General features: G+C 35.6%; 1 protein-coding gene across 1 annotated transcript in view; it reads left to right on the plus strand.

Moving 5' to 3' along the window:
* ABCA13 (ATP binding cassette subfamily A member 13) overlaps positions 1–25682 on the plus strand; it is a 179713-nt gene that overhangs the window by 25546 nt on the left and 128485 nt on the right. The window contains exons 11-20 of the mRNA XM_042048864.1: positions 315–5024; positions 6216–6322; positions 8115–8233; positions 9505–9677; positions 10879–10955; positions 11182–11303; positions 13849–14043; positions 15892–16056; positions 21577–21754; positions 23998–24137. Of these exons, the coding sequence (XP_041904798.1) occupies positions 315–5024; positions 6216–6322; positions 8115–8233; positions 9505–9677; positions 10879–10955; positions 11182–11303; positions 13849–14043; positions 15892–16056; positions 21577–21754; positions 23998–24137 (5986 nt within the window). The remainder of the gene's footprint in view (positions 1–314; positions 5025–6215; positions 6323–8114; positions 8234–9504; positions 9678–10878; positions 10956–11181; positions 11304–13848; positions 14044–15891; positions 16057–21576; positions 21755–23997; positions 24138–25682) is intronic.

Genomic DNA, 25682 nt, shown 5'->3' on the forward strand with positions numbered 1-25682 from the left:
TATAATCTTGATTATAAGTACTGATAAATGCACAATTCTTTAACTTTGCTGTCTACATTCAGGTTTTGATTTGAATGATGACATGACTTTCTGGTGGGGTTTTTTCACATTTTTTGAAAATCAAAGCAATTATCAATTTGTGCTAATTCAGATTTTGTGGTAATTAATTTGTGTCTCCTATTAAATGAAATTTGGAATTTCCTTGAATTAAGTAAATACACCTAGATTCTAAAATTATGTAATATATATTTAACAAATTTTTGTCTGCCTGCTAGGTAACTAACAAGAAAAAAAACTTATGATTAATTTTTCAGGATTTTGGCATCTTTCAAAGAGTTTTTGAAGACAGAAGAAAATGTAAGGATTTCTGGTGAAAAGAAAATGGTTCATCTTTTTCATCTTGTAGAAGTCATAGAAGAAATTATAATGTTTGATTTCTCTGTTTCTTCAAACAAGTCTCTGATTGAAAATGCCTTGAATAATGCAATTACATGGATACAAAATTTTGCTGAGCAGGAGGAATCTGCCACCAATTTCTCATTTGCAGTTTCTGAACTCCATAACGAGCTACAAAAAAATTTCCAGCCTCTTCAGAGCTTCTGGACAAAAAAGAAGACAGAGCTTTTCTGGCATATAGTGGAAATTTTGTTCCATGAACTTGATTCTAGGCTTTCCCACTTGAGTCAAATAGAAGTGGAAGAGGTAATTGACACCTTATCTAGAAATTTATCTTCTATTACAGAAAATAAAATCTATAATAGAAGTATGGTGTTGCTCAAAGATATCCTGAGTGATTGGCCAGAGTTAAATATTACTGCTTTGAGCCATTTAAAACATTTAAGTGGACGTTTCCAAAGAAATCTCTATGAAGTTGGATCATTGTCTGGTGATCATGTCAATGTGTCTTTAAGTACAATTCCTGGAGTGAGTAATATCTCCTCTTTATTTCTCTCAAATGCAACTTTTATGTATAAGGTACAAGAATTAGGAGAAATTGTGCACAATTTCCTCAGAAATATCCAAAAATTAAGCATTACTAGTGTGATCTCACTTGTTCCAAAAATTTTCTCTCTGTACCAGAATGATGATCTGGTTTTAAGTATTAAGAGCAATAACACACTGTTAAAACTTCTTTATGAGACTTCAAGAAGTATGTCATCTTTTCAAATATGGCATGACCTACAAAATAAGGAACTAGTTTTTGATTTTCTGTTTGAAACTTTCGATCTTCTCTGGAACCTCACCAGTAAGTCTCTCTGTGAAAAGTTACTATTAATTTACAACTACACAGAGTTTCAGGCACAGTTTCTTGCACAGAACGGAAATAAAGAGATACAAGTTGTCTATGATACTCTGAGCAGCCTTAAAACTTTATTAATAGATGAAGAGCTCCAAACAGCTGTCTTATGTTATTTGGAAGAGTTTCTTGATCTGTCTCCAGAATGTCTGGTAAATAATGGGTGCATTGATTTTTATCTAGCAAACATGACTTCTGTAGAACATTCAGCAGAGGTTTATAACTTACTTCTGCTTCCATTGGACAGTGTCCTGTCTAATGTAACAAACTGGGGAGATAAGGTAAGTGTGCCTTCTGCTTTGCACTGCACTTTTACGTGGCTTCAAACGTGGACAGAGATTTTTGAAGAAGGATCAAACATCTTGAATTTGAATTCAACCTGTTTTATCTGTCTAAGAAATGATTTGGCATATCTCTCTGAAAGCTTTTTAAATGCAACTCACGATGAACTGTGCAATAATACAGCTATGGCTATTGTTGAAGCTACAAGAGCAGTGATGAAGGTATTAAAAGCTGTATTTCAAGAACACAGCAATTTAAATGACTTGAAAGATTTTGAGGCTTTCCTTGCTAATCTTCAAAGTGTAATTAACAATGCATTTGATGTCACAAACTTGCTTAAGGATAGCAGTTTAGAAAGTGTTTTAGAGACAATGAGAGTTGTGATAACTGAATTGCAGAAATCTATACTGAAGATTTTTAATGAAGAGGTTTTGAATTCTTGGCTTGATGCTTTCATCTCGGGAGGATCTGAGGGAGAAGATAAGGGTGCTGGTGTATTTTCCATCAGAAATTCCCTTTCTACTATTCTCAAGCTCTCCCAAAAGGAATTTGAGATTATTCTCACTGAGATAAATGATACATCTGCTTTTTTAAAAAGTGTACCTCAAGACAAATATATGGTTTGTATCAGCATTTTCCAGAATCTTACCAAACTAATTTTGGACAATACTCTAAAAGACACAAAATACTTACAAACAAATTTTTCATCTAATCTTAACTCCTTTCTTAATTTTCCTAGTACAATGGAGGAAGCAGAGGATTGTAACACATGGATACATGGATTAGGTAATCTCATTGAAAAATACAAGTCACCTTCCCACCTCGAAAGTGCAAAACATATTTTATTTCTTCTGCAGTCTCTGGGAAATGCTGAGACAGATGCTAAGCTAATGAATGTGATGGACTTCGTTAATTTCGTTTTTAATTTGACACTCCCTGAATGTTCCCTAGGTTCTTCTGATATGATTTGTGTAAATGTTTATTTCAAAATCATAGCAAAAACTTTAAAATTTATTCTCCCTGAATTTTATGTAAAAGATGACATTAGCGTGCTTGAATTTATTTTTAAACTTTTAAATAATTCTGGAGAGCAAATACAAATGGTTGTCAGTGATTTATTTGGGAGCTCATTGTATGTGTCAAATAAGACCCATTTTAGTCAGTCAATCCATGGTTTTAACAGGACTTCAAGAATGCTCCTTAATCCTTTTCACCACATTCATGTTTTATCAGTGAAACTTTTGTCAGAAATTCAAAGTCTTCTGAAAAATAAAACTTTTGAAGTCCAAGGAAACAGCTCCTCTCATTTGGACAATGAGATTGATCCTTTCTTGCATGGGAAAAATATCAGTTTGCTTATGGAGTTCTTTCAATATATGATTAAAAAACTTGACTCAAACTTGCAGAGTGAACATAAAACATTTCCTCAGAAACTGATAGAAACAGCAGGTCTGAATATTGAACTGGTAAGGAAGGCACTTGGAATTTTCAAGACTCCTACTTTTACTGTCCTTCCATTAAGAGACGAAAAGGAGTTTCTAAAGCATATGGTTGCTTTGGTACAAAACATGAGAAACATGGATGTTGAGTTTTTGATAAGTAGATTCAAACAGGTCCAGGAGAACCTAGAAAATTTCTTTAAAAATATCAAACCTTTTTCTGTTGAGAACTCTGAGTTAGGTACTTTAACAGACTGGTGGGATGCATTTGAGAATATTTCACGTTATTGGAACCTGACTGGTGTAAGGCAAATAACACAGCTTTTTGAACAAGATGAGCTCTACAATATAGAAGATGTGTTCAACCTCCTCTTTGATGTTATCAGCCTTACAGAAAGATTGGGTCATGGTAACGTTACAGAAGCACTAACTGAAATATATGCTTTCATACTGACTCAGGAAGAAAAAATGCCAATGTTTACTGATGAGGAGTTCTCTAACCAAGTAGAAGGTCTTCTAATGTTACTGGAGATATTGAAAGACATCTCTGATGAACCTGGAGAGGCCTCTGTTTGTTTTTCTGCAGCATTCTGCTGGACTCTCACAACAGAAATGCCTCAGAGTGATCCCACTGTTATACCTTGTGACTTTGGGCATAGAAATTCTACTCTTCATTACAATGCAGTCATTGAAGTCATTAAGGAGCTCAAACTCATCACTCTGGACAGTTTGTCTTGCTCTATGGAAGACTTTCAGGTGAATATCACTCACAATCTGACTTGCTTTTTTCATCAGATCAAAGAATGGAACTCTATTCTTTGGAAGTTTTCTGAGCTCCATCATATAAATAGCACAATACTCAAAGAGCTGCTAGATTTTTGGAATGAGCTATCCCTTTATGCTGTGCCACTGCAGGTGAATAATACACATGCAATCAATTGTTCCTCCACTTCAAAGAGCCAAATGGCATTACAAATTGTAGAAACACTAAGCAGCATTTCAGTGTCAGAAATGGAGATGGCCAAAAGTCTTCTCGAACAGCTGGATGATCTTTATGGTGGCCTAAGCTGGAACAGACAGTCAAGAACATCACTTAAGAGTGTTCTTACTAATGTTAAGAATATGACCAGTGAAGTTTCAAGACTCCTGAATACTGAAGCTGTCCTTTCTTTTCTTTCTGTAATTCAGCCTTTAATGACACTGTCATCTGTTGGAAACCAGACACACTCAATGCTTATGACAATTTCAGCTTTAAGTGGGAACATCAGTGTATCTGACAACTTTGAGAACTTCTGGTTTCCTGTAGTTACAAGCATAGAAAATTTATTGGTGAATTTTAGTGTTAGACACTTACTTGTGGTGATAGATCAAGAGTATCAATTACTAAAGTTTGCCACTGGACAGTCCTCTTCAATGGCTCCTGATGTTTTACTAGAGCAGTTTAAGACATCATCTGTAGATGCTATATCAAGACACTTTGAAGATATACAAGACATTGTGAAGAACATTCTATGCGAGTGTAACAACAAATATTATTCTAAAATAATGCATGCTCTAATTCTCCTTATGACTAATGAAAGTTCATCAAAAGGCCTACTTCTGGCTGTCAAAGATATTATTGACTTTCTGGAACTATTCCAAAATAAGTCTAAGAAGGACTACACTGGTATGCTGTTTGGTGACAGTCATCTCAGCAGAGAGAAATTGAATAATACTCACGCTACTATTTCAGTTTTGCTAAACAGCCTCCTTCATATAATTGCTGATCTTGATGTTGTAGAAGAAGCTTTGCATACAAACAATACTGAGCTTCATATGTCTGACTTAATTGATTTATTTTTTTATAATGCACCATATAGAGAAACTTCTTCTCAGTCCCAAAACAGAACTCTGGAGATCATGCAAGAGATTTTACAAGTAATGTTTCAGTCTACTGCAGAACATGACAGCAATAAAATAAAACTCTTACTAATGAATTTGCATAAGGATGCAATGGCAGAAATGAGGTAAGTCTGGGAAGTGTGCTGACAAAGACAGAAGGGCTTTCTGTTTATGAACAGCTCCATCAAAACTTTTATTAAGTTAATTACTGTTTCATTTCAGATTTCTTCCAATTTATGTTGTTCTGACCAGCCATATTTGGTATCCGAATGCATTCTGGTGTGGACCAGATTATTGATGTGTTTAGTCATATATATTGATACTTGAATTGGTTTCTTTGGAACTATTATAGAAACAATTATTTGAAGATACTTGTGTTTTAAAATCCTTGCAGGTCTGAGTAATGAACCTCCACTAATTGGTGGGCAACAGTCATTTTTGCCTGTGGAGCTAAATGTTAAGGAATGCTTGGGACTAATTCTTTGTGGCATGTGTGGGGTTTGTTTTTTCTATGTCCAAATATAACTATACAAAATTTCTTTAACTTAAATTTGTTGATGTCTTATGTTATGGCTATTGTGTTAATTTGTTCAGGTTAACAAATGCAGTTTCTGAAGGAATCTTGAGCCCAAGATAATTTTTGCCTGATTACTCAGATTAGATGTAATCCAGCAGCAGAGGAAACTATTCAGGAAAATAATTACTGATGGTTTACTCAATAAAACACCTGCTAGATTGGAGTTGCTGCCTTTAAGCAATATTGAATGAGCCCACAAGCTGATTGCTCCAAACAGCTCTAGGGTATCTTGCTGGTGGAGCTACTGGTCCTACTGTCATAACCCAGCTGAAAAATGGCCTTGTGAAGTTCATGCTCTGATGTGGTATTTTGACTTTTATGATTAATTTTATGCAAATACATGAAACCATTGTCCATCAGGATCAAGTATTAACCTACTCTGTTGAAAAATATCGAAATACTAGGAAAGTGGTTTATTTTCCCTCCATGCTGATTATCAGAGATTTGGAGTATTCTGCTCTTTGCCATTAAGTCAGCATATTCTGTGGGCTCTCAGTATTTCTGAAGCTATTATGATTTTGCTTATTTTGTGAAGGTACTTTCTAGCACTCTGAGGGTACTTTTTTACTATGGAAGTACTGTATTCTGATTTTGAAATAGTTCAAACAAATGTAATAACTGTTAAAATTGAAATCCTTGTGTGGTTCATTGAAGACTGCATTTGTGCATTGTCACTTGTGAAATTTTTCTGTGGTACCCTTGTAATGGAAATAATGCTTTCTTATTGATGTTTCTACAGAGCATTTAAAATCTGCAAGATTCTTCAGGAACGTTTATACCCTGATAGTGTCATACTATTACAGAAATTGCAATTTACCATTTTGAATATTCTCAAAATCTTTTCAGGTTGGTTATCACAGCAGTGACTTTGAGTCATCATATGTGTTAGTGCTGTTAAGGCTTTACTCTAAGCAAACCTTTGTACAAATAAGGTAACTTGGGTGATGCCAAGCAAGACAAGCATACTGATGCCTGGAAATTAAATCAAGAAAGGCACAGGGAAATATCTGATGCAGGTCATAAAAAGGGATGGTTTCTTTCGGGAGTGTTCCTGTTGATTTAAAATCCCAGTGAAAGCAGATCTTGCTGCTCCTCTTCAGCTAGTGAGCTGGATCAAGTCACAGGGGTTTTTTTAATGAGACAGACTTGCCATAGGGCAGTGTGTAGCTGACAGTAAGGAAAAATGGGGCAAGTATTTAAAGGTAGTAACATCTCCCACTCCTGGCTGTGTTGCGACTGTGAATTGGCTTCCTGTAGCTGAAAAACTTCACCTTCAAAAAATTGTTCATATTTTAATGTTTTACTTTGTTTTATTCCTTATGTATATGATCTCAAGATGTGCACTTTAAGAAAGGCTCTATATTGACCTGAGTATAATTTCATATTAAATTTTCTCTGGAAAACAAAAGCCAGTGCTTTTCCAACCTTGTATTTTAGCCAACTATGCCCAGATTTGTTTGCAAAGAGCAATTAGGAGTCATTAACCTGCCATTCTAGAGCAAGGGATGAGATCTATAGTGTCTTATACCAAATTAATTTCCAAAGAGCATGTAAGATGTGACTACAACCCAATTCTGACTGTCTTCTCCACTCTCCTGTGATGGATGTATTTCCAAAGAGTAAAACAGTAGCAATGTTGAACTAGAATAAGTGCTACTGAAATTGTGTAGCCAGGTGCCTGGCTTCTGTCCTTGACCTCTGAAGAGCAGTCTATTTATTGAGAGAACTGAGATTAGGAAACGAAGTTTTTGTCATTCTCGTTTCAGTACTCTGGTTGTGGGAATGTTTCATAATGTTTCATTTGTTACAGAAAACATTATGAAACCTAATGAGAAAAGATGGAAACTGCTTGATTTGGTTTGATTTGATGAATTGTATTGTATTACTTCTATGAGCAAGATGAAGGTTTGCTTGTTTTAGAAGCAGTGCTTAATGTTTATTATTCTTCCTACTTGACTTAAAAACCAAACATAAGGAAAAAAACAACATTGTTGAAAAAATTACCTTGATACTGAATGAGAATTCAGCAGTCAAGTCAAACTCCTTCACTACTATCCCACGTACAAACCCACTACAGACAGCAGAAAGGAGGTTTTTTCCAAGGATATGGAGGCTGCAAGCTTGGGTAGGACCTGGCATCATGGATGACCGGGGGATAGTACTATCACCCTATATGGGTTCATTATCCCAAGATATGGAAAATGCTTATGTAATGCTGTTTTCTTCCCCTTGTAGTTTGGGTTTGAAAGTTACTGCTCACTGGAGGGTTGGTAACACTCTGGTGTTTCTACAGGGAAATAGCATCAGGGGAGCCTGCCCAAGGGAAAGGTAGATGTGGTTAATATACTCAGCTTCTCAAAGTTATGCTTCTTGCTCATGAAGAGCAAATAGAAATGGATGTTCTTATTATTTATCAGGAAAGTGTAATGGAGAAGAGTAACTGAAATTGGATCAACCCAGCCTTTCTTGTCATCTGAAATGATACATAAATTTAGGTAGAACTATGTCTCTGTGCCTTAGTACATCAGACTTTCCTTGCTTTTAAAAACTTTTCTCTGCCTTTTTAGTTGGCTCACTTTTAATTTGATTCCAAATTGTTTTTTTCAATCTGATTAAATCTGGACATTTTCTCTTACAGAAGAACCCACTGTATTTAGCAATATTTTCTGTGCCATTACAAAGTGTAAAGATGGATTAACGAGTCACTTGCTTCTCACAGTCTTTGAAGGGATTGCTGTGGTTCAAGATCATTATCAGGTCTGAATGATTCCCTCACCTACAAGTGTACTTTGCAACATGCATTAAACTTTGGATACTAATGAAAGTTTCCTTTTTTTCCCCACTGCCTGAATGACAAGTCCCCACAGTGGCTGTACAAAACTGAGGTTTATATAGGTATGGCTCTGATGATTTTGACAGAGATACCCAGAAAAAATAAATATTGGGGAGCTTTACAAGTTAGTATGATTTAGAATTATTAGAATTCCTATAACTAGAATAATTGGATTGTCAGTCAATATCAAACACCAGCCCATTTTTAATTTCTTTATATTTTGTCATACTGTTAATTTAATGAGTTATAGTACATTTATACTTTAAATCTTCACAGGAACGTTTATGAAATTAAACTAGATACAAATAAACTTCTTGGACAGACTAATTCCAGCTAAAAAGGCAGTTGTGATTACCAGCTAGGTTCAGTCTGTTTTCCTTTAACATGAAATTGCCAGCAGGTGAGAGTAATATTTGGCATATAGAGACTCCTCGAGTTGGAAGCAGACCTTTGGATAGGACACACATTTGTGCACACAGACAAAATACCAAAGTCATGATTTTTAGTATAGAATTTGCCTTCTCTTTAAATAACTCTGCTGCTTTGTCTACCTGGACATTTTCCTGATATGAACAGCAATGTGTTAAAGTAAACAGATGACAAGTGGCCTCACTCATATCTCAAAGCAGACTGTTGCAGACCAAATGCATTTCTGTAGTCACCACACTTCTATGACCTACTTCTGCAAATATTAAAAAAGCCTCATAACATCAAAAATGTAAATATTCAGGAGAAAATATGAAAGTGCATACTATGCAGAGCATAATGCATGAAAAACTTTGGATATGAGTATCCAGATATTTCGCTTTGTTGAATAGAAACTGATGTTGTTCAAAACAATTTTTTTTGGAAAAAGATAAAATTTGTCAGCCTAAAATAAAAAATAAAAAAGAAAAACTAATTTCATTTCAAAAGAAATTAAAAAAACGTTGACATTTCTGTTAGTGGATGAATCTCCTTGACAGGCTAGTTCAAATTCCCAATTTGATTTTTTCCCAAACTCAAATATTTGAAAATTCCTTGATTCTTGAAAACTTTTCATCCAGTTTCAATTAATCATATGATGAGTAAGAGAGTATTACCTTACCCGTATTCTCATTTGAAAATATGAATCATCTTGTTGCCAAGAGTTGCTACTTCAAGGTGTAGCACAGTCTCATGAATTTACTAACCATGGGATCACTGTATTTTGCAGAATGTTGGAAGATATTGGCCTGCTTTCAACAAGGGGGATTGTGAGAGTATGGCACATATAAACCAAAAGCTTTCCAATACTTTGGAGAGCTTTGTGGGAGCCCTGCAGAATACCAGCAGTGACAGCTGTGAATGCCAGCTAATGTTGGGAAACATCCAGAGACGACTGCAAATGTAAAGCCTTTTACATTTTGGTACTCCAAATGGTTCTTCATCATTAGTGATGTTATTCTGTACATATGTCTGTGTTCTAAATTAAGTAATTACAGGAGAAATACTGTCTTTTTAAGCTTTGTTCATTTAACTGAAAACTGAGTGGATAAAATGTACAAATTAGTTAAGTACTTTAGAAAAATTCTGAATATTTCTAAAAGCCCTTACATTTTTTGCTGAGCACTTGCAGCAGATCTTGCTGCTCTACCAGCTGAATGCTTTGTATCACAATTAAGAAAATTTTCAATTTCCTGTGACTTCAGTTAGGTCAAAGTTTTGATATTTAATTTTTTTTTAATATTTCTTTTGATATGGCTTGTCCTCTCAATAGCTGAACATCTTTTTGCAAAATAGTAAGCATTCAGATCAGTTCAGCAGTTCAAAGAGTCAGAAACACAGTATGGTGTTTGTAAATGGATGGGATTGAACTCCAGATGATTTCTGATAGTTGCTATTTGCTGGAGGAAAACCATTAGATTTTAAGTAAAGCTGCTACTACAGAGTATTTCAAACTTGCCGTCAGCTAGAAGTAGACATTGTTATAATTGTTGCTATACTAGTTCATCTGTTGGATTGTTTTCATAATGGGCTTGAATGCTGTCTGTGAATTGCAGTAATAATACAGAAGAACTTGAGCCTAGATGCTGCTCCTAAGGACCATGAGCTCATGTCCAGTTTCAAAGAGAAAATCATATCTGATGTGTGCATACTCTTTATTACTTAAATTATAATTAGATAGACTTTTTTCATCCTGAACTGCAGTGATTTGTATCCCTAGGTTTTAAAAATGTGTGTTCAGTAAGAAACATGGAAGTGAGATATTGCTAGACCTGTCTTTCTTCATAAGCTACTGTTTGCTAGAGCCCTTAGCCATTGTGGGACTCTCTGTATCTCTACATATATATATAGAGAGAGATATACATGTGTATCTCTACATATGCAGTCTCATTTAGGCATGAAGTATGATGACCACTGCACCATATAAATACAGCAAGAGAAGGTCTTTAGAGGTGCTGGCTGCATGCTCAGTGTGTGCACACAGAGCGTGATGGGACCCTATTGTCACATTTAGTGTCTCTTTTCCTATTTGTGTTAGTCTTTATACATCGAATTGCCAATGGCCTAGTTCTGATAACTTGTGAAACTAAGGCTGTCATTCCAGGGTGACTGAAAATTTGGAGCTACAATTGCCGGAAAATCCAGCGGCAGCTTTCCTCAGCAATTTTAATCTCGTGAATGGTGGGTTCCACTTTTCTTCACTTTTATTAGTCCCTGTTGTGTAATTTTGTAGAACAATAATTGCTTCTTTGTTCTTTTAAATTCAAAGGGACACTGTTTATGGAGACTATTGACAAGGCAGTATTGTCACTCACAGTGAATTGAACGAAAAGGATACAATCTGTAGGAAATTTAATTAAGCAAACTGGTTAGCAAAGCTGTTAGTACTATTTTCCTTCTCTTCCAGATGTGAAAGTCAAAGATTTTGTGCAGAATATTACTCAGTTGAGGCTGGACATTGGTTCTTCTGTCAATATTTCTGAAGAAACTGTCAATACCCTCTTGGAAGCCAGTGTCTCTCATTCAGAGGTAAAAGATCAAAAAGTGTCAGATTAATGGATCAACCTATAGCATGATGTGCCAGCTGAAGCAAAACAAGCCATGTTGCTTGTGTGGAATCTTATATTTTCACTTATCACTTCCATGTGATATACTTTGTGAGTTTTAGGACTTTAAAATAATAATGTGATGCATTAAGAGATCAATTTATAGCACTATTCCTCTGGTTTAAGTGGCACTGCTTCATTACTTTCAGCAAAGTTTTACCCTCTTGCGCTGTCACAGAATTGGGGCTTCTCTGTCTTGGTATTGTAGAAAAGATGGGGGTTTCTGGAGATATCATTTTGTACATTACAACCTCTGGTCCTTGCAGTATAGAGTTTTCTTACGCAATTTTTTAAAAATTCCTGTGTGTGTTCCTCACTCTTCTTACATTATCTTACCACTGTCTTGCTTTACTTTCACTTTGAGTTGTTTACTCTTGAGTATTTTAAGTTTTCTGCGTGAAAGGCTGTGTGTTACCATTGCTGTTTCTGTGATCCCAGTGATCAGTCAAAATCATGAGAAATGCCACGTGACTGACAGGTTGTCTCTGTGGCGAGTGTCAGTACGACTGTTAAGAGCTGAGGGTACACTTGGTGCAAACCGATCAGCTCAGTCAAGCAGCCACTGGGTGTCAGTGATGCTCCACTTGCAGAAACCATCGCAAGATCTCTGTGAAAAGTGCAGCATTAAAAAGTCGGTTCAGACCATCATAACTACTTATAGATGATTTGTTCTTCTGCTTCTGCGGCAGTGTGACTGCCTTTATTGTTAGCTTGTTATTGTGATACTACTAAATGGTAATGAGAGAAGTAATCTGAAAGCAATTCAGTTAAATGGGATTCAGTGCACCTTTGATGCTTTGGAATAACAATGCTAATTGGCTGAATTGTAAAATTACTTTCCATCCCTACTTTTTGCCAACCATATGTAGAGCTTAGATATATACACACGTCTCACATTTGAATAACTATACAGAATTGTTTGTTTGCTTGGTGCTTTAATTGTCCCCCAGTCCAACTAGAGCATTAGAAAGCCTATGTCTCTTACTGATTAGGAAAGCTGCACAAGTACTTTTTAGAGCTATATTTTAGGTATTCCTATTATGTTTATTGTCTATAAAGCCACTTTCTAATAACCTTAATGGTAGCTATAGGCCCATTGTAGCCCTATATTTCTGTGATTATATACTACTACTGTGCTTGTCTCTGGAATAGTAAGAGTAAGCCTGGGAATTTTTTGTGCTTACTGTACTTATAATTTCTGCCTTGATGTTATGTGCTGTCCATGCTCATTTCCATGTGGTGAAGTGATTTGAAATGGCTTAAAACCTGTAACTGGAAGACTATAAGCATTTATTTACTGAATGTAGGAGTTTGGGTTAGCTCTGGTACTCAGAAAGCTGCAAGGAAAGTTCAGAGGATCTTACGCGGTAAAACACAGAATGGTTTAAAACTGCACTGAAATGGTGATATTCATGCGAGGCACAAGGAATTAAATTTCAAATTGTGTCTCAGTCAAATTTCCTCCCCAGAAAGAAGTCCAAATCAGTATCATCGTGCTCTGCTCACAGAATTATGTTGATATTCTGTTCCTTGAATGCACAGAAAAAAAAAGAATATTTAGAAATATAGGAAATCTTTTAGCATCAAAAAGGCAAAATTCTGTTCCAGAATAAAAATCAAAAAGTCAAGTTATGAAATTGGAAAATAAAATGCTCAGAGAAATTAAGGAGTTCAATTGCATATCCTGACTATCTTGCAGATCCTCTCCCTGACTGGGTACTCTTAACCAGCAAGAGATGCATTCAGTGGAGGCAGTAGAGACAGGTCCTGTCCTAAGCAGTACAACGGAGCCCTGTATTTTGGCTCCTACAGTCTCCTACAAAAACTTGTAATTTTCTGGACTTGTTGAGAATGCGTAGCTAAGAACTCCTGAGATACCTGGACTTTGAGCACTTGCCATTATCCAAGATGGTTTTATTATAGTCTCACCCACGGTCTGTTTAGGCATTTGTGCCTTCATCTGCTATTAAATAACACTTTAAAGCAGTGTTTAACTGAGAAATGTGAGCTGGCTCAGAATGGACGTTGTGCCAAATAGGCATCCCCAAGTGTTAAATTGGTGTGTTCTTTGAAAGAAGGAAGGACCACGTTGTTTGATTTTAGTGATTCATATCCCTAGATTTTGATCTTCAGGTGTTTCTGCAGCAGAGGTGCATATCTGATAGAAGGAGTATATTCAGCATTGTAAATATGCCTGCTTATGGTATGAATGCTCAAGAATGAATGATTGATCTGTGAAAAATGAAAGCAAATCCTTGTAAGAAATACACTTCATCTTTTTATATGCACATGGAGTCTAAAGTAAGAACACACCAATCTGATATAAAGCTGTACGGTTTATTATTTCAGGTCTGTCTGTGCCTGCAAATTGTCATGTTACTGTGACACAAATTTTCACTTTATTGACTATAAAAAAAGGTGATGCATTTCAGGGAGAAAAAAAATTTAATACTTATATATTGTGATAGGTCCTTTACAGTGCCTTTGTGGTAGCTTTAACTGGAAGATGTGATGAAGAAGTACTTAGCCTGCTGCTAAAGCTGCCTGAAAACAGTAGGAGTTCCCTGGTAGCAGAAGAATTATGTTCTTTACCAGCACTGGACTTGTATACCACGTTTGTATTGATTATACAAAATTTGAATGTACGTCACATCATTTACAAGGTAGGATGTTTTCTTTTGAAGGTAGTATTAAACATACAGAGAGATAGATTAATAGTTCTACTATTTCTTCATGTATTCTTTCTCCATGAAAGCAAACAGTGGACATATGGCATTTTTTGTCTTTATTTAGTTCCCCAGAATACAACAGTTGAAGAATGGGGCTGATAGATGCTACTGCATTCAATTTCTTGCTTCCCCATGAAAATCATCACTGAGGAGTTAATTATGAAAGCTTTACAGAGAACACAGGAAGTCGAAGACATAATAAAATTATTCTTTAGCAGAGTTTGACGTTCATGCAATTAGTCACTTTATTATTTGTAAGAGTGGAAGACTGATCTGACAACGTTTGAACTAAAACCAGTATAGGAGCTCACATCACAAGAATGACAAAGCTATTTTCCAGGAAGAATTTGCACTGTGGATGCAAAAGTCTGTAGCACAACTGTATTAACTGTACAATTGTAGATAATCTGGGATCTAGTATGAGTATTCAGCGAGATAATGGTTTTATCTGTAAGGACAGAATTACTGAATGGGATAGTTAGAAGACATTTCAGTTCTTTTGGGGGTAATTGATTGACAGAAGATAAATGTAAGCATGAATAGCTTATATATAGTTATAACATTGTGAGGAAGAATAATTTTTTCTAAAGCCGTAGATGTCTGGTTCTATTCTGGATGCTGCATGCTCAGTTACACAGGTTAGACATAGAATCTTAAAAGAAGACAATTTCCCAGAATAGGTAAAGATACCAGAGGGAAAAGAAAAGGTTTTTACTTCCTGAATTATTTGCAAACCTAGAAGGAAAAAAAATAGAAGAAAATAAACCAGTTCTTGTTCTGATGTGTGTTTCTGCTGAACTCTACAGAAACCTAATCAAGTCCTAGCAAAGAATAAAAAATGTTGTCAGCTCATCCTAAATGATAATGGAAATTCTGCTACTTTTTAGCCAAATTAGATTTTTTTTTATAGGTGATTTTCAAATCTTAATTTTTTTTTTTTTTACTATTATAAAAAATAATAAAGTAATAATAAGTAAAAGCAGATGAAGGCTGAGAAGAAAATCAAGCACAGACATTATAGTACGAAGACAGAGGTAGATAAAGTAAAGATAATCAGAGGAAGAACTGAAACTATATAGTGAGATTGTAGTGGTTTTATTATTTTGCATAGGCAGGTAACAATGAATCAGTTTATATTATTGTTTCATCTAACTAATCCACAAAAGCAAAGGGAACTGAGAGAAAATCCATAATGATGAATTTGCATGGTGGAAATAGCAAACAGCCAATTGAACTTAGGTCAAGTAGGTAATAAAATGCACACAGTTATTTTGGGTATGAAAAATTCAAAGGCAGGAAGAGTGTGTCAGGAAAGTTAGTTACTTTAGGAGTCATATTAAGCAATAAAAGTGCTTTCTAGATTTAATTTAACTTATAAATTATTTTAAAAATATGAAATTGTTGCATTGAACATCCTTAAACTGGTGAAGGAAAAGTTTCCATTTACAGTTAATTCTAAGGGGATAGAATGTTGCAGATCCTATTAGCATCTTGGGTTGGAGAGCTCTCTTCAACTCGGCAAGTGTAAACATGTCCTCTGCATATTAATTCATGATTTGTCATAAGCCAGTTCTAACATTACATTACAGAGAGCTTCTCTTCAGCTTAATCTGAGAGCAACTGGGGAGTTATAGCAAAAGGAGTTTTGTTTAACACGGTTTGTAGGAACATTATATAATCAGTTTTAGAATAAAGATGAATAATTTTGAATGTTTCATTGAAAGGTTAGCATTTGTTTCTAACTGGAATTTACTGTGGTGATTTTTTTCCTTCTTTTCCAAGGTCCAGATACCAGCTGAGATAGGCAATGTGTTAAATATGCTACTGGATGTGGTTTCTAGTATCAGTTCACTTCTCAATAAAGTCCACCATGTCATGGAAAAACTTCCAGTGTTCCTCCAAGGAATTCAAAATATTGGTGTGCTCGACATCTCCACATTGCAGCAGGTATGGGTAGGATTTCAATATGCAAAATTAATTCCCATTCCGAGGTGATTTGGTAGGGATATGTGCTTAGTAAGGAGGCACACTAATAGAAATGATTTCCTAGAAAGTTGGGAACTTAGAGAAGAATCCATAAACCCTAACAAGATACATTTGGTCTCTTTCGAGCAGTCTGGTAATTCTGAGACTATTGATATGTCGGGGGTTTTTTGTTAACTTATGAGATCATAGTCTAAGTTACTTCAGTGTTTGTCAACTGACTAACATTATGGTCTATTATCTGTGACTTGGAGATAGCTAGCCAGGTCTTTTCTGCTAACAGCGTTTGCATGGGGTATTTTTATGAGCAGACTATTATTTTGTTTACAAGAAATAGCTTAGCTTTTTTTAAAGGATATGATTTCAAGACAGAATATGCAGTTCTTGTATCTACCACGTGTTTCTGTTTGTGTCACCTAAAGGGTTTGTGCAATAGTTCTGCTTGGCAGACATTCAAAAAAAAAAGAAAAAAAGTGGCGTGAGGTGTGAGTGAGGGTATCTCTTTTGTCCCTGCCTTGAAGGGCAGGTGTATGCACACCTACACAGCCAGCACCGTGGTGAATCTAGTGTTAAATGAATCATCAGAAAGATTTCTGTTTCTAAGCAGGTTCTGATTCCATAGGAAGACCTGCTGACCCCCACGGCATTACCTTCTGGGTTTGCTGTCCTTTGTGGAAACTTGAGGATTGAATCTGGTTTAAAATTGCAAACCTCTAAAAGATCCCACAGGGGTAAACGGTGCAATCTGGCTTATTGCTAGAGTACAGAGTAAAAACTGCCTTAAGTACTATTTGCCTTAGTGATATCGTTTTGAAGATCTTCTAATCTGTGTGATAGAGACATGTTGAAAAATGCTGTTCTGGTGCATCTATCAGTTTTGGTTTTGAGCCTCTCTTTTTGGGGTGGCTGCTGCAATGAACGGTGCCTTTCATCAGGTACTTTCATCTTTCCTGCTTTCCTTAAACTTTCCTTCCAGCAAATGAAATATTCTTTTCGGACTGAACTCCCAAAGTTCCTTATTTGATAGAAGAACGTCTCAAAAGGTGCTGTTAAAAAAAGTTTGCAAAGGAACAAATGGAACAGCAGAGGGCCATCTGCTCACAGTTTTAAGCTTTGCTCGATGGCCACTCCTATTATCCTGTAATACACCATAGATTTAACCTTGGCACTTTTGTTCTTTTTGAGGTCTAACCTTTTTTTGACACAATCTTCATTTTCTAATGTTTCGCTAAATCCCTTTTTCTTGTGAATTTGCTGGGGTTTTTTGATCACCTAATAATTTGTAGAGGATTAAAATAATCAGTGCCTATTTCTTTTGTTAATAAATTACATTTTTGATTTCAAGGGCTCTTCTGTCTCTGTAACTTTTTTAAATTTCGAAGACTAGTAAAAGTGTGTCCTTTTTTTTTCATGTTTAACTCGATTTTTTTATACTTTCCAATAATAATTTTAGTTATTGATTATTTTTTGCTTCTTTTCTATGGTGGCCAAACTTGTGCTATTGAATAAGTGCTCCACTGAAGTGCAGATATTGCTTATACACCTCTGTCCTTAAATGTTTTCTTCTGCTTCCAAAGGAGTCCATCCTTCTGGATTTTTGTTTTCATGATAACTAAGAGCAAAGTAGTTCAAACACATAGAAAGATTTTCAGATAAAGAATGTAAATGTTTTTAAGGTAAAAATATGTGGACCTTCATCAGAAAGACATATTGTCAATTTCGAAGTTGACTAAAAAAATAATTACTTCTATAATGAAAGAAGAAATAAAGTAATTGTCAGCTATGTACAGGGATTTCTGTCTAAAAGGAAAAGTGAAAGGAAAGAAATAATTTTAATATATCTGTAAAATGTGAAGTTGAATTGAAAAGCTATACATATTGTAATAAAAGATGATGTAAAAACTCAATATCTATCCATCAGCAGTAATTGGAATATGGAGCCACATTCTACTGTTGAAAACACAGAGTGAATGGGTAACTCCCTGAGGAAAAACATTGCTGATTTCAGTAATGACTTTTACTTGTTTTTGCTGTTTGAAATTATTTGCTTATGTTTTCATACCTAATTTTTTGGATGCTTGTCACTCATCAATAGATAAGCTGCAGGGGACTCCCTGAGTTGCTGAATGCTGTTAATTGTGAGTGGTGGCCTCACTCTGTAATCCTTCCACTAACTTGAACAAATTCTCTGTTGAACCTATCATTGCAGAACAGTCTGGGTTATAAATGTATAAAATTCTGACTTAGGTTTATTTGTGGCTACTATATTTATTCTTGTATCAAAAATGTTCTGTAACATTTTTAACTTCTCTGCCCTGCCCATATGTTTGCAGAAAACCAATCACAGTCCTCTGTTTTGATAGGTTGAATAGACTTATTTTAGTATTTGTTTTTTGCTTTAGTTTTTTTATTTTATAACAGGCTCTCAGTTGCCTAAGACAGCCTAGCATCGTTTTTGCATGCTGGGTTTGGAAGAAGAAATGTGTACAGTCTTTGAGGGGAATTATGACTGATGAATCTTGTAACCTGCTCATTCTTGTCTATACCTACTAAAATGACTTTCCTAAACTTGCATTCAGCTTTATCATAAACTGCACACATTTTTGTCTCTTACATGATCGAGGATGAGTGATATACTCAGGTGACCTCCATTTTATAGCAACATCTCTTGATTTCAGTTGATAAATAACATTCTGCACTGGTTATCTTTCTATTCAATTTGATTTGAATTAGGTAATTGGTTTCTTGCCATATTGCATTCTGATCTTCTTTTCTCCTGCAATGCCTTCTGGTATTAAATGATAGGCAAATTTAGGCAATTTGCTTCTTTCAGGGCTCACAGGAATAACACTAATGACTTCTCTGTAGTCCAGTGCTTTCTTTCCTGTTAACAGGCTCCCTGCAATATTTTCTTAATGCCATTTTTTATCTGCCACTACTAATCAGCAGTGGGATCAATGCTGATTAATATTTTCTAGAGCAAGAACATTAATTGGTTGTTAGAGTTCACCTGAATTTGAGACAGCATGTATCTTTTTTGGGAAGAAAGGAATTGTTCTCCCATGTAAATATGTTTTGTTGGTCAGGAATGATAATTTGAGAATGCATTAAATTCTACTTCTCAAATATTTTTTGTCTTTAATGTTCTCCACTTTAAAATTTACAGTGTACCTTACCCTAATAAACATCAGAATCAGATATCCATTATTTCCTGGATCATTATACTACTCCTTCCTGAATATATATGACTTTTCTACTTTTCAGATGGTGCCATCTAAATTTGATAGGCTTCTGAAAAACTGTTCAATCAAATCAGCAGTTTTGCTGCTACCCCCCTGATTCTGTCAATTTCAGGACAAAAAAGACTTTGACCTGTTTACATTTTTTCCCAGACTTAGGAATATCTATTTCTCTGAATTTGTTTCCTTTAGCCTTCTGGTTGCATTAAATTTTGAAATATCTTTAACCTCCTTGTAGTTTTCCAGGAAAATTGCATTATTTTTTCTCTTTCTTTCTCTCTAATGTAATGATTCTGAATGTATTTTAGTTTTATGTGCAAGCTGTAGCCCAGTATGACTTTTAAGTTTCTTTTTTTAGGTAGCTGGTACTTCTATTCCATGTGAATTTATTTTTATCCATAATATTTTTTTAGGCATACAGCTGTTCAGTTAGGTCAGAAGCTCCTAGGCTATGAGCTTTTTGCCTTCATTTGAAAATCCAGTTCCAGATAACCTTTTAATCTTCCATACCAGCCTTCCTTTTCCATGAATTTGCTACAGTGGCTTGCTTGACTGATTACTTTGTTTGTAGGAGGTTGGTTGTTTGGATTCATCAGTCTTGATTACAGCCCTACTTTACATAGTTTAAACTAGAACAACTCGATCAAAGATAACTTTTTTTTTGTTATATATTTCTCATACTTTATCAAAGCCAAATTTTAAGAAACATATCTTTTCGAGTCAGTGGATATTTAATTGAAATACAGTAAGTAGATCCAGCCTGTTAGTGGCAGTTTACTGCATAAATATTCATTATTTGAATTTCAAGTTATTTTAATTTGAACTGGAATTAATTAGCAAGTTTGTGCTCTTTGACTGAAATAAGCCTCATTTATCCCTCTAGTGAAAATAGTCACAAATAAAGATTCATAACCAATTTTATACAGCATTGTGCATAAATAAAGTTTATTTCTCCAGTGAAGTCCATGCCAGCAGATTCATTCAAGGGCTGTGGATGATTGTATTATGAAATATGGTTATTATTTATTTACTATGCTGTGTGCTGAAAATGTAAGCTAAAAGTAAGATTTTGGGAGCAGCTAACACTGAGGTTTAAACGACACTTTCTAATATTCCTCCAGGATTGCTAAAGAAGCACCTGGCACTTCAGTAAATGCATTGATCAGGATAAACTGTTTCTAACAGCGCAATTTCTAAACTGTCTGTGATTATGTCTTTATGTAAAGTGCTGTACTACTTTGAAAATTGACTCTTCTCTTTAAAAAAATTCCGACAATAAAATGCTAATTTTTTTCAGTGCCGAATGTTTGTGTTTGACATATCACAGTGTTTTTTCTATTTGCCAGTTGTGGAGTCTTCAAATGATGTCTGATAGTCTAGTTATGCATTTCTTGACAAGCATCTGCAATAGTAATGAGTATCAGGCAAGCCAGTGCACTCTTCAGTTGTCCCACAGCAGCACGATGCCTTGCAGTTGTGTCCTCTTAGAGCTGTGCACCTGTACAGCCTTCTGTGAGATATCACTTACAACTGAGCACATTATCTGAAAAGGGGAGCTGCACAGAGGATGAGACTATTGTTGTTCTTCTTTCTTTTTGAATGTGGTGAATGATGGTGCTTAAGCCATAAAAGCAGGCAGATTGCTCTCTCTCCTCATTAGAAGTATGCTAGTCATGAACAAATGGCAATAATAAATGCTCGTATGACTCAAGACGTGCAAAAACTGCAAGCTCATCTAACAAGTTAAAAGATGTACTTGAAAAATAGGCTTTTAGGGCATGTGCATCTGAATAATTTTTTTTCTTATTAGCAACTGTCTTCACTGCAAACATTCATAACTAAACTGTTTTCGTTATTTCTTCTGCCTTTGTGACACAGGAATAATCTACCAGAAGAGCACATTTTGTGAAAACTGGAATCAGGGTATCTGCAGTCCAGTTGTCTTGATGTTTTCATTCCTTTTCTGCCTAACTGCTACACAGTATTTTTCAAGTTTTAGTGTAGTACATTGTGCTACTGCCTTTCATTGAGTATCCTGACAATTAATACTACGTTACCTTTCCCCGTAATAATGGTGATCAGAAGAACAGAAATGAGCACACCAGGCCCTCATCCTTATGGGCTGTTTCAACAGCCTAATTTTGTCAATCTCCTTAGATGTCAATATTGACAGAACACCAGGGCTACTCCTTGAAGCTACTTAAAGCAACTTCGATTCATCTGTATTTTTGTCCATTTGTTCTAGCTTTTACAAGGTGGGCAGTTCAGAAGTTCAGCTGTTGGATCCCTGGAGTCTGTAATCAAGGCAGTGTGTAAAGAAGAATCTTCATTTTTCAGCAATGCAAACCTTTTCATAGACATGCCCAGAATCATGGGACTTTTGGAGGACAATATGGCAAAATATGGCATTCCTGAAAACTCAAGTAAGAAAAACATCAATCACAAGTTGCAGTATGCATTCAGAGTTAAGAGACGTTTTTCCCACTTAAATGGAAATGTTTATATACCCATTGATGTCTCAGTTGATACTGACTCAGTTAACTTCAGCACAAGATGCTGATCAATAAAAATTTAGTGGCTATGAGATAATTGTGGGTGAGACAGAAGTGATTCTGGTTTTTTTCTATCTTTGCAAATAATTAAGAGTATTCCTTTCTTTGAGACATTTTTATTAACAGTTTTACAGCACTTGGTATTAAAAACATATCTTTGAGATACCAGATTGAGAATATATTGCTGTTTTCCCTTCTTCTGTAAACACAAAGCTGTGGTAATTATTGAGCAGTAAAATATGCAAACCTTCTGGATAGAACGAGTTTTTTAATGGTTGATATTCCTATTCTCTTTGTCAAGTGCTCAGAAAAATCCCTTAGCACTCACTTTCACCTTTGGTCCCTTTCCTCAATACACATTTGACTTACCCTGATTAATTTTAGTATTGTTAATGACCTTGTTAGTGCCTCAGGTGGCCCTGTGCAAGAGAAGACTACAGTGATAGAGTGTCACTAGGGATGCCTCCATCATCTATTGGTTTCTACAGCCCAAAGTTGCTCCAGGCTTGGCTGGGATCCTTGGGAGGGAGCCAGAGCTCTGTTTTGGCCTTCTCACTTGCATGTGTGGGATGTAATGCTAAGCAGGCAGCTCTGTTTTTCTTTCCTACTGGAAGATTGAAGTCAGCTGGATGGCTGATTAGAAAGATTGTTTGGAACTTTGTCTCTTTAAAAGCTGTTTAGGCCAGAAGCACTGTTTCTTGATCTTTTTTTTCCAGAGTTCTTTTCTTTTTTTTTCAGAGTTGTCACAACTCTGGTGTGCTGTGAGACCTTTTACCACAGGACTCTGAAATATTTAAGGCATCCGTTATTTCCTACATTCCCATGAGTGAATTAATACTGTTGCCCATACTTTACAAATTTCTGCATGGGGCAATGGAAAAAAAAATTGAGGCCGCAGAAACTTGATTCATACCCCTTCACAGTGATTAACTTGTATGTATTTTTTGTATACCAACACTTCCTAGTGACTTTCTGAAGTTCACAGCAAAGCCAGAGTAGCAGGTCTTCAGTGTCCTTTAGCCTATTGACATTTCTGACCGGCCAACTTGTAGCCTCATTATTCTTTGCTATTGTTTAGCAATGATTGTTTTTAGTAATGATTGTTTAATTTAAGAAAGCAAAAATTTGGGTAAAGAACTGGCCTTTCTTAATGAAATATTTCTGACACATCTTTCTTTCACTTTCTTTCAGGAGTTTAAATAGTTTTGGCCTAGTTTTCCATTATGTAAAAGGATTTGTCTTCCTTGAGGAGTTAATGACATTATTTAGTATTTCTTCAGAGCACTAGAAATGGGATACTTTGATACCACTTGTAAGAAATAATAAAACCCCCCCAAAACATCAGCTGGGCATAAAAATCTGCATGTTTCTAATAGGAAACTGATTGCCTTTACATGAGTACAAATGCAGTGGGATACCTTTGAAACTGTTCCTTAGATCCTAGTTCTGAAGGACATACACCCTAATGTATTAATAGCCCCATGTGATGTAGGAATACGGGTTTTTATTAAAGAATGGAAAAGACAATTGATTAGATGTTTCAAATCAAGAAGTTAAGTGTCCTGAAAATTTTTTGCCTGCCTTTTTGGTAGGTTTTTATAAGATTATACAAAAAGAAAAGTCAGTATTTGTGAAGGATTTTGTATATTCCTACTTCTTTCTTATATAGGAACCCAAAGCTGAAGAACAATGGCAGGTGTGGAAGGAGATTTTTTTCTTTTAATTCTTCCCTCTAAATTCAATTTTGTGGGAAGAAGGTTCACATATGTCCTTCTGCTCTAACAGGCACTAATATGATTTTAGGATAGATGGGATTCACAGGCTGCTTTTCAGAAATGCAAGGAGCTCTGGCTTCTGATTTTTTTTTCCTGTTCAGTGTTTAGAGTTCTTCATCCTCAACACTATCATAGACTGTGGTTAAAGAATTTCTGTAGGGGCCTATACTGATTGTTTAGTGGTAGTTGGATGATGTTGTTAGCAAAATACTGGCAACAGTATTTGGCATGGTGCTGTGGTAGACTCTAAAATAAGACTCAAGCTTTTCTTTGAATAAAAAAATTCCAATCTCACCTGTGTTGTCCATCTTAAATTCGAGCCTGTCTTTGTTTTTGCAGCTCCTTTTTGCTTGAAGCTTTATCAGGAGATTTTGCAGGCTCCTAATGGGGCTTTGCTATGGACTTTCCTGAAACCTTTATTACATGGGAAGATACTGTACAATTCAAACATCAACATGATTAACCTGGTGATGGAGAAGGTGAGTATCAAAAAACCCCACTATTTCTGTGTATTGATTTTGTCTTTGTACTTGGTTTTAAAGGTCCGCTTCTTCCAGGGTAGGAAGAAGCAATTGGATAATCACCTTTCAGAAACATAGATCCAACCTGCCCCCTGAGGTCTCACCTGTTTCCCACTTTAAACTTAATGCTTCTCTTAACTTTTATCCTACTTGTTACAGTGGTTCCAACTCAGTGTGAAAAGCAGAATTTTGCCCAAAGTCCTTTAAACCATGAATAGAAAGATTAAATGGAACACATTAGCAAAAGTGTCATGGGAATCATACTGAATCAAGGTGTAGGGTGCAAGTATTCTTGGCAAGCTTTTGCCTTCAACATTTTCTTATGGGAAATGGGAACTGTAATGGGGCATCATAGAGACCTGGGGAAGGGATGCTCCAGGGAAAAAAGCCTGTTCTTAGGGAGTCACTGAGCTGAATTAAAAAAAAAAAAAGAAGAAATCTTCAGTTCATCCTTCCTGATTGTTTCTAACACCAGTATCTGAGTGACCAGTCATAACTGAGGTGCTGTATGTGTGGATGCTGATGATGGTATTCAAGAGTTTTACTGTCTCTGCAGTTCTGTTATGGCTGCTATTCTGTCTTGAGTGTGATTATTGACAGTGACATGTTTCTTCATGCCTAGATTAGAGGCACTTCTGTAAGAGAAGGGTTTATGACTTGTTTTAGATTTCTCTGCAAATTTTGCATTGATCTAAATATATGGCTTTTACCCTGCAATATTAGTTATTGCAAGAATGACAATTTGGATTAATTTAAAATCTGGACAAAAACAATTGCTGCTTATAAGTGGTACACAAAAAGACCATAGTAACTTTAAATACGATGGTAACGATATTCTCTGTAAATGGAAAACTTTGTGGTATTCTGATTTGTGTTCTAAAAAATAGTAAAAAACTAAGTCCAAAACCCCATTCTAGATAGCAGATAATAGATAACTTTATAGTTTCTGTTCTGAATTGGAAAAAAGATATTGAGTGATTTCATATTTTGCAGTTAAATAACTTAATTTGAGGAACAGGTTATCACTCTGGAGTACAGTATGATTAATTTAAAATTTTTAGTCAGTTAGAAATGAAGCTGCTCTTGATGTTTATAGATGGAAATTCTACAAAGACGAGTTGTAAGAAATGATAAATATTACTTATCTTTTTGAAATTATATTCTGTGTTACAATGACATTTAGAATACAGCACTTAAAACATTTCCCCATTATTTTGCCAATTAATATGCCAAACCTCCATTCTTAAAAGCATCTGTAAGAAAGATGAATATCTTCACACACAGTATGTTCCCCCATAGACCTTTAGTGAAATCTGGACTGAGTAATACAGTTCAGGAAGAAGTTAGCTTGTGGGTTGGTTTTTTGGATTTGTTGGTTTGTTGGTTGGCTGATTGGGATTTTTTTTTGGGGTGGGGTTTAATGCTCTGGAACAATAAGAAGATCCTGGTAGAAGCTCTCATTCTCATTATATATTCTCAGGCTCACAGAAGTTCCACCAGCTT

This window comes from Corvus kubaryi, unplaced genomic scaffold, assembly GCF_017639235.1.
Source record: "Corvus kubaryi isolate FWS band 111438036 unplaced genomic scaffold, C.kubaryi_AGA036_p1.0 68, whole genome shotgun sequence".
Taxonomy (NCBI): Eukaryota; Metazoa; Chordata; class Aves; order Passeriformes; family Corvidae; genus Corvus; species Corvus kubaryi.